Raw genomic sequence first — 9,654 nt, 5'->3', positions numbered from 1 at the left:
AGTGAAAATTTATCATATCTACAATTTTTATAGACGTTATGACGTAATATGACGTCATTATGACGTCATTAATGTGATTTTATTGGCCAAAACCGTCTAAATAGGTTTTTCCCTGAAAACCTCCCTGGTATACAACATAACTTTACCAAAAGTGTTTATGACAGAATATTACTGTGTACTAAGTCTTATGTTGCCCATAGCAACACCGGTGACGTCATAAAATGACGTCATGCATATTTAAGATATCCGCCATCTTGGATCATCAATCTTGAATTTTCAAAAATTGTTTTTTTTTCATGATAAAGCCTAAAATACATTGTAAACATACTAAACACCTTCATTCTAACCTTTTTTGTAAAAAGAAATGGAAGTATTGATGAAATTTTGATGAAAATAACCCGTATATACCTGTTCTAATGATATGGTCCGCCATCTTGGATTTTGGCCAATGACGTCATCAAATTAGCATAAATTATGCATATTTAATGATAAAATTTACATAAAATTATATGGGATGTTATTAATATTAGAAACCATGAGTAACTTGACATAAAACCCATAAAATTCTATTGTTGAAACAAAAAGTACTAAATTTAGCAAAAAAATGCCTGTCAGAAACCCGTTGCCATGGCAACACAAAAAAGTATTATCTCATTCTAATGATAAAGAATTGTTGCCAACAATATTTTAGGAAAAGTCACCAAGTTTGGTCGTTCTACGGCTAGCCGTTCAGACGCTAGGTGACATCAAAGTTGCCGCGGGCACTTTTAGCCCCCCCCCGGTCTAGGTAGGGTTAACATTAAAAGCATTAAGAAATTTCTGTTCGCCTATTTTGCTGTCTAAGGGTAGTTCTCAAGATTACTACGATAGTGTACTATAATTCACGTGATGCTAATTATCATGTATTCTTTCCGCTGATCAATTCTGATTATTTTGATCTTCTATTTCCATCAATTTTCAAAATATCATTTTGCGGTTCATTCCTAAAAAGACATTCTAAATACACATATTATGGCAAACAAAGAATAACATTCCTGTCAACCCCAGTAATTTAAAACAACTTTACGCTCGCTGTAAGTACAACAAGTCCCGTTCTGCTTGGTGCGTGTATAATGGAGATGACTCAAAGTAATTCAACCGTTCCCTACAGTAAAACGGCCTTTTGAACAGATCGTCACACAAAAGCACCTGCAGGGCTGTCCCCTTTGCCACGGTCAGAACATGCCAGCTCCTGGGTAAACAATTCACTGTTGGGTTTAAACGGTCTAATGACCAGTTGCTCTATTCGCATGAACAAAGGCATGGATAAGGTTAGGCCACAGCAAGTAATTCTTATGGATGACATCAGCGCGCGCATTAATTTTCGCCTGACTTTGAGAAGAAAAAAAAACAAGAACTTTTGTTGCCTTCTGACTGTGGTAACCATGCCGAAAATGGGCAAATATGTCTGTTGCCATGCCGGAAGCTGGATGGCAGTTATCTATGTAGAGAGGAGAGAAGAAAGGGCTATGATTTAATGTTTTGTTTCTTACTTTGATGCAGTGATATGTGATGCTGGCTGTGTATATGTGATGTTCCTACTGAGTCGAAAGCATTTGTACAATAATTAAGTCGAAATTTTAAAATGTAGGAACCTTGTTTTTTCGAAGCGCCTTTTTCTTTTTTCGCCCGCTAGCATTAGATTTCAAGTCTGCGGAGGATGTCATCCATAAAATTTATTTGGTGTGGCCTTACAGCAGTCCAGTCCGGAGGCTATACTTGCTTCATTTCGCTGGTCAACTCATGCAGGGAAACATGCGTCTCGTCCTGATCTTAGCTGTACTCGGGCTGGTCGTCGCCAAGCCTCGGGCTGGTCGTCCTTCCTGTAAGCTTCAACTTTAACTTGACATGCGTTGTTTTGCTCGTGATAGAATGCGGCCACATTCGTCAGAACTTTTGCAATTCTTGTGTGTGTATGTGTGGGGGGGGGAGGGGGATATTCAGCTGTTTTGTTCTCTGAAACCTATTATTTGATTTTAAATGGCGCCGTTTCGTTCTGTCAGCCTCCTTAAACGACTTACGGCATATGCGACTTTGAATAGTCAACCGACTAGTAATTTTCGAGGAAAATGTAATTTTCGAAGACCATGACTCAGCAAATAACTTTTCTTGAAAGTATTACGGTGGCTTCTGTAAAGACCTGTTTGCTCCTTAATTTCTTTTTTCCTTTATACCATATGTCAATATCTATTTCTCCCTAGATCCAGAGGACATTCGCTGTAAATATGCAGGCGGTAGGTGTACGACCAGCACCTGTAAAACTGCTAAACTCAATGTGGAGTGTGGAGGTGGCGATGAGAGGATCTGCTGCCGCCTGCGTAAAGAACGTGTAAGTCTTACATCGCTTCCATGAGATGTTATATGGAATTCTTCATTGACACAATAGCATTAGCGTGAGGTCATCAACAACGACACTTCCAAACAAAAACGTTTAAAAAAAGTACTTACCTGCATGGATAAATCGACATGTAGAGTTTAATGTCTACATAATAAGCTATACGAATTGAATGTTTTTTATTTAAAGAAAGCCCATATTTCATGGAGGTATGAAATCTCAGAACTCTTGTTTTATTTGTTTGTTTATTTGTTGTTTGTTTCTTAGCTTACAGGAAAGGCGGAACCGGATGTTGCATCTAGATCTGCTCGTGGGGCTGAAGATCTCGACATGGTTAACAGAGATCCGAACAACATCCACGGGAGTTTAAATGTCGATTTTCATGAAGTTCTTGGTGAGCCGGAAGGGGTACAGTGAACAATGGTCGTCTTAAACCATACTCTTTGTGGTCTCTATATTCATTAATAATCTTCTCCAACCGAACTTGCATATAAGTTGCTATTATAGCAATGTTGAAGAAGTTACATATAATAAGTTTACAAGACAGTAGTTTCTATTGCATTTCTTTACCACTGGAAACTTCAAACTAATTGCTACTTCTGACTAGGTTTCCCTCAATTTTTGTCTGACAAAGTCAACCCTCTGAACAGTTTATAACTCACTCTGACTGTAGCCGTTATAATCACAGACGTAACAGAAGGCTTGTGACATCACAAAGTAAATCAAAGAAACACGAACTGTCCTTTCTCCCCAGAACTCTGAAGCTTTACAATAAGAGATAATTAACCTAAATATCACGTAACAGAATAGGCTTGATTTTATCTTCTTGCTTACAATGATACATGCGGCGACTTGTTTGTACTGCCTTTAAATATGTTTTATATATGTACTGGCATCTTTGTGTGATCAGCTGTAATAGACCCTAGGAAAGTAGCAAAATGTTTGTTGTGTTAATAAAGATTGTATATCTAATTATGTAGGCCAATTTATATACAAGTCGCTGCAAGATACAGAGAACTTTATACATTCCTAAATGCAACATACAGTAATGGACATTTGGTTTACAAGTTATCAGAGAAATACCGTGTCGCCACTGTTATTTATGAAAACTAGATTAGAATCTTAAAATTGCTAGCTGCATGTATTAGCAATAATTCAACTTACATTACAATATATGTACAAGCTGTTATACATTGTACCTGATACAATTGCTATGCATTAAAGCTACGGATGGTATTCTCCTTCAAATGTTGTAAACTGCTTTCTTCCTACTCCGCATTTTGTTAACGTTTCTCATAGATGATGTAAAGTTAATCTAATGTAGTTTTGTATAGGCCTCTGTCAAGTCTAAGTCTGTGCATAGGCTTATTCGTGTGAGGGTTGTAATGCGGCGCTGCCTTGCAAGTCAAACCACAAATTAATTATGGTTATTTTGATCTTCTCATTTTAAAACTGTATGTCCAAATATTTTCCAAATATTTTTTTGCGGTGCATTCCTAAAAAGACATTCTAATTACACGGTGGACAGTACAAGATTGACTTGCAACGTTCAAATATTTTTATGAAGAAATCAGGCAAACAAAGACTTCCATTCCTGTCAACTTTAGTCATTTAAAACAACTTTACGCTCACTGTAAGTACAACAAGTTCCGTTCTGCTTGGTGTGTGTAAAATGAAGATGACTCAAAGTAATTCAACCGTTCCCCACAGTAAAACGGCCTTTGGAACAGATCGCCACACAAAAGCACCTGGCTCCCCTTTGCCACGGCCAGAACATGCCAGCTCCTGGGTAAACAATTTTCTGTTGGGTTTAAACGGTCTAATGACCAGTTGCTCTATTCGCATGAACGAAAGCATGAATAAGGTTTGGCCACAGCAAGTAATTCTTATGGATGACATCAGCGCGCGCATTAATTTTCGCCTGACTTTGAGAAGAAGAAAAAAAAACAATAATTTTTGTTGCCTTCTGACAGTGGTCACCATGCCAAAAATGGGCAAAGATGTCGGTTGCCATGCCGGAAGGTGGAAGGCAGATAACTATAAGGAGACAACAGGCCCTGATTTAATGTTTTGTTTCTTACTTTGATGCAGTGCTATGTGATGTTGGTTGTGTATATGTGATGTTCCTACTGAATCAAAACCATCTGTATAATGATCGAGTCAAAGTTTTCAAATGTAGAAATCTTGTTAATTTTTTCGGCCCGTCTTTTTTTTTTGCCCGCTCCCATTAGATTTGGAGTCTGCGAGGGATGTCATCCATAAAATTTACTTGCCGTGGCCTTAACGGTAAAGGGTTTACAGCAGTCCAGTCCGGAGGCTATACTTCCTTTATTTCGCTGGTCAACTCATGCAGGGAAACATGCGTCTCGTCCTGATCTTAGCTGTACTCGGGCTGGTCGTCGCCAAGCCTCGGGCTGGTCGTCCTTCCTGTAAGCTTCAACTTTAACTTGACCTGCGTTGCTTTGCTCGTGATAGAATGCGGCCACATTCGTCAGAAAATTTGCAAACCTTGTGTGTGTATGTGTTTTGAGGGAGGTGGGTATTCAGCTGTTTTGTTCTCTGAAACCTATTATTTGATTCTAAATGGCGCCGTTTTGTTCTGCCAGCCTCCTTACACGACCTACGGCATAAGTGACTTTGGATTGTTAACCGACTAGTAATTTTCGAGGAAAATGTAATTTTCGAAGACCATGACTCAGCAAATAACTTTTCTTGAAAGTATTACGGTGGCTTCAGTAAAGACCTATTTGCTCCTTAATTTCTTTTTCCTTCATACCATATGTCAATATCTATTTCTCCCTAGATCCAGAGGACATTCGCTGTAAATATGCAGGCGGTAGGTGTACGACCAGCATCTGTAAAACTGCTAAACTCAATGTGGAGTGTGGAGGTGGCGATGAGAGGATCTGCTGCCGCGTGCGTAAAGAACGTGTAAGTCTTACATTGCTTCCATGAGACGTTATATGGAATTCTTCATTGACACAATAGCATTAGCGTGAGGTTGTCAACAACGACACTTCCAAACAAAAACGTATAAAAAAGGAACTTACCTGCATGGATAAATCGACATGTTGAGTTTAATGTCTACATAATAAGCTATACGAATTGAATGTTTTTTAAATATTTTATCTTCAACGTAGGGTGTTTTTACGCTTCCGGTGTAAAAATGTGTGTAGAGGTGAGGGGGGCGGGTACGGGTACATGTATATGACCGACGGTTGTACTTTTTATTTGTTTATTTGGAGGAAATTCTATTCTAATGACGGTGTTTTATAAAATAGTACTTTAATTTATATATGTTATCTATTTAATCTGTGGCAGGCGGAACATCAACAGATACCAATTATGCAAATGATGACCTAATTTGCATAATATATGTGAAAATTATGTGACTCCTTATTGGTAAATGATGGGAATTTTATACCTCGTGACATGTGTAAGTTACTGAAATGTTAACACCATTATACATAATGTTAATGTAAAGGTTATTTTCATAATTAAATAGGACGTTGAAATGAAGTATTACAAAGAAAGTCCATATTTCATGGAGGTATGAGTTCTCAGAACTCTTGTTTTATTTGTTTGTTTATTTGTTGTTTGTTTGTTTGTTTGTTATCTTTAAATAAAGGCGGAACCGGAGGTTGAATCTAGATCTGCTCGTGGGGCTGAAGAACTCGACATGGTTAACAGAGATCCGAACAACATCCACGAGAGTTTAGACGTCGATTTTCCTGAAGTTCGTGGTGAGCCGGAAGGGGTACAGTGGAAGAGTTCCCCAGGAAAATCACAAAAGTAACAACCATGGTCGTCTTATACCATACTCTTTGTGGTCTCTATATTCATTAATAATCTTCTCCAACCGAACTTGCATATAAATCCCTATTATAGCAATGTTGAAGAAGTTACATATGATAAGTTTACAAGGCAGTAGTTTCTATTGCATTTCTTTACCACTTGAAACTTTAAACTAATTGCTACTTCTGACTCGGTTTCCATCAATTTTTGTCCGACAAAGTCAACCCTCTGAACAGTTTTATAACTCACCCTGACTGTAGCCGCTATAATCACAGACGTAACAGAAGGCTTGTGACATCACAAAGTAAATCAAAGAAACACGAACTGTCCTTTCTCCCCAGAGCTCTGAAGAGATAATTTACCTAAATATCACTTAACAGAATAGGCTTGATTTTATCTTCTTGCTTTCAATGATACATGCGGCGACTTGTTTGAACTGCCTTTAAATATGTTTTATATATGTGCTGGTATTTTTGTGTGATTAGCTGTAATAGACCCTAGGAAAGTAGCAAAATGTTTGGTTGTGTTGATAAAGATTGTATATCTAATTATGTAGGCCAATTCATATACAAGTCGCTGCAAGATACAGACAATTTTATACATTCCTAAATCCAACATGCAGTAATGGGCATTTTGTTTACGAGTTATCAGAGAAGTACCGTGATTGTAGTGTCTTCATTGTTATTTAATTCAATAAAAACTAGCTATAAAGAGTATCTTGAAATTGTTATCTACCAATAGTTCAACTTCCAATATGCACAAGTTGTTATACATTGCACCTGCTATAATTTTTATGAAATAAAGTTACAATAAAAATTTTCCTTCAAATGTTATGAATTGATATTGTTTTTTTTTTCTATTTTGCTCATTGATGATATAAAGTTAACGAACTATTAATCTGGTGTAGTTTTGCATATGCGTCCTTGCATACTAGTAGGCTTATTCCTATGAGGTTACGATGCAGCGCCGCCTTGCAAGTCAAACCATAAGTGCAGGGCTCCTGAACTGTTCTTTTACACCATCAGTGCTGTTAAGAATCTTTTTACCTTCGCCAAGAAGGTTATGTTTTCAGTAGCGTTTGTCCGTCTGTCTGTTTCTTTGTCTGTGAACAACTCAAGAAGCTTGATATACATTGTCATGAAACTTGGTAGGTGGGTAGGTCTTGATGAGATGTACAAATGATTAGATTTTGGGCCCCCTGATGGCTTGTATTGGTACTGCAGCAGAACTTCCGGTTTTCATATCTCATGGTCTGGATATGCTAGGGTCACGAATTTGTATGGTAGATAGCTCTTAGGTTAGGGAAGGTAACGTTACTTTGTTATAATGTGCTTAGGAGACCAAGAATCAGTTGGACACACCAGATCTCAACTCCAATGCTTTCGGTTATTTTCCAGCCCTCCTCATAATAACAAGGGCCCCTTCTCGCTATGCCACTCCGAAAGTAACAAATGTAACTCATACTAAGCATCTGGCCCTTTTATAACCCTTAGTGAGTCGTTCCATGGGTAGCTGAATGAATGAATGAATGAATGAATGAATGAATGAATGAATGAATGAATGAATGAATGAATGAATGAATGAATGAATGAATGAATGAATGAATGAATGAATGAATGAATGAATGAATGAATGAATGAAGCTTTATTTTCGTGTCGTGCGCTTTCCCGCGCCCAGCCCGTGTGAGCTTATACGACACCGTTTGAATATAAGTAATACACAAACAAAAGAGAATTAAAGGTACAGATAACAAAATCCAAACAAAATATGAGCAGAAATAAAGGTAGGCTACATACAATAATGGTGAACAAAGTTAACTCATAACAGATCATAAATGCATATAAACAAATCTGTACATATTGCACTAAGATTTCAGAATCAAGGTGGACGGGGGGGAGGGGGTCGGATTGACCCACTTCAACCTAACCTAACAAGTTACGTATTTAATACCACCTGCCTGAGGGGCTATGAACCATTGCCAAACGATGTGTAACATAACACCACGATGACTACACAACACGAGGTCACAGGTTCACACGTTTGTCTAGAGTTGAAAACCAAACAGAACTCTTTAATGTCTGACAGTAAGGATGTCACACTAAAAATAGGGGGGCGCCAAGTATTATTAAAAATAATTCCATGTTATAGAGTAGATTTTTCCGGTCAGAATGCTTCCTTTCGCATAAGAATTGGACAAAGTTGAGATTTTTTAGAATTTTTTAAAGTTTACGATTTTGACGTTTTCATTGGAAGATGCTTAACTATTGGTCCTATGGGAATAAGCTAATTAGTCATGGCACCAAATGAGACCATAAATCAACAATATTTGACATACATTTTATTGTAACTCTTAAACTTTTCATGCTACAATCTTCAAATTTTCAGCATATTAGGATCAAACAATTTGCCACAAAGGTCTTTAATTTCATCTTTTTACATACGAAAGTTTACACATTTTTGCTAATTAGGCTAATTATTACATCTAGCCATAATTACATCATTTTTATGGGTAACGAGATTCCTACAAATTGTGACAAAAGCTACAAATTGTGAACAGAACTCTATACTAGAAAGGCATTTGTGGTCCTAAATTCCCTTTAGAAGTAAATAAAGCATATTATTGAGGATGATTAATACCAAAATATGCAAATAAGCCTAATTACCAACATATGATATACATATCAGGATACATGTCACTTTTCTTTGTATAATGTCTAATAAAATGTCAAAGTAACCTGTTGACATTTGAACAAACTGTAATATTCATATTCTTAATTAACAATTATTTCAATCAACAATATGCTAATTACCTTATGCACATTAGCCCGAACTAATTACTCATGCACAATAGTGTCATTCAACCAATGAGTGAGCTGCTTTTCTAAGTATGCTACAAATTGTAGAAGGGGCTTGCAGTGGCAACTTTCTGAATCCTACATTCCGGTTAAATTCACATTAAAGAATATGAATTTTTCTGCAATGTCTTCCCTAATTGCAAAATATGCAAATGAGCTTAATTATTCTCGAATATTTTCCAATTTTTGTATGATTTGTATTATACTGTCTACATCCAATGTATCTGTTCCTAACATACATTTCAAGTGTTAACCTGCTTGCATGTTGACCTAAGTATATCCCATTACAACAGGAAAATGTATATATATATCAACTTATTATTGAATTATATTAACATATTAAAGATATGCTAATTAGCAATATGCTAATGAGTCAGATGTAATGAAATGTATACATTGTTAATGATAGCCACATACATTGGCTGTTAGTAATGCAACTCAATGATGTACCTGGCTTACTTGAACAAGGTGTATAAATGTAACTGCAGCTTTAAATAACTTTTAATATCCAATTGCAATTAACAAATATGCTAATTAATAACTAGAGTCCTATATTTTACCTGCTAAGGCTTTTTAATACCTTATTGTCATATGTGCATTTCAATTCAGATGATATTAATAAATTGCCTG

General features: G+C 36.7%; 2 protein-coding genes across 2 annotated transcripts; both read left to right on the top strand.

Annotated features, from left to right (window-relative positions):
• Nucleotides 1-1,735: 1,735 nt before the first annotated feature.
• On the top strand, nt 1,736-3,426 carry LOC109472395. The gene is made up of 3 exons (XM_019772165.1): nt 1,736-1,864; nt 2,241-2,368; nt 2,642-3,426. Exons 1-3 carry the CDS (start codon nt 1,783-1,785, stop codon nt 2,789-2,791), a joined length of 360 nt encoding a protein of 119 aa, XP_019627724.1. The 5' UTR covers nt 1,736-1,782; the 3' UTR covers nt 2,792-3,426.
• Nucleotides 3,427-4,671: 1,245 nt separating this feature from the next.
• Nucleotides 4,672-6,170, top strand: LOC109472392. Its single transcript, XM_019772162.1, has 3 exons — nt 4,672-4,803; nt 5,178-5,305; nt 6,003-6,170. The coding sequence occupies exons 1-3, from the start codon at nt 4,722-4,724 to the stop codon at nt 6,168-6,170; spliced, it is 378 nt and encodes a 125-aa protein (XP_019627721.1). The 5' UTR covers nt 4,672-4,721.
• Nucleotides 6,171-9,654: the final 3,484 nt, after the last annotated feature.

Source organism: Branchiostoma belcheri, unplaced genomic scaffold (genome assembly GCF_001625305.1).
Source record: "Branchiostoma belcheri isolate BF01 breed outbred unplaced genomic scaffold, Haploidv18h27 scaffold271, whole genome shotgun sequence".
Classification (NCBI taxonomy): Eukaryota; Metazoa; Chordata; class Leptocardii; order Amphioxiformes; family Branchiostomatidae; genus Branchiostoma; species Branchiostoma belcheri.
This window is presented reverse-complemented; position numbering and strand designations above follow the sequence as displayed.

What these genes read in the sequence shown, in the direction of transcription:
- LOC109472395 (XM_019772165.1), top strand. Translation starts at nt 1,783, where the DNA reads ATGCAGGGAAACATGCGTCTCGTCCTGATCTTAGCTGTACTCGGGCTG. An exon ending in TCGGGCTGGTCGTCCTTCCT is followed by an intron (nt 1,865 to 2,240) that starts GTAAGCTTCAAC and finishes ATTTCTCCCTAG; the next exon opens with ATCCAGAGGACATTCGCTGT. An exon ending in GCCGCCTGCGTAAAGAACGT is followed by an intron (nt 2,369 to 2,641) that starts GTAAGTCTTACA and finishes TTTGTTTCTTAG; the next exon opens with CTTACAGGAAAGGCGGAACC.
- LOC109472392 (XM_019772162.1), top strand. Translation starts at nt 4,722, where the DNA reads ATGCAGGGAAACATGCGTCTCGTCCTGATCTTAGCTGTACTCGGGCTG. An exon ending in TCGGGCTGGTCGTCCTTCCT is followed by an intron (nt 4,804 to 5,177) that starts GTAAGCTTCAAC and finishes ATTTCTCCCTAG; the next exon opens with ATCCAGAGGACATTCGCTGT. An exon ending in GCCGCGTGCGTAAAGAACGT is followed by an intron (nt 5,306 to 6,002) that starts GTAAGTCTTACA and finishes CTTTAAATAAAG; the next exon opens with GCGGAACCGGAGGTTGAATC.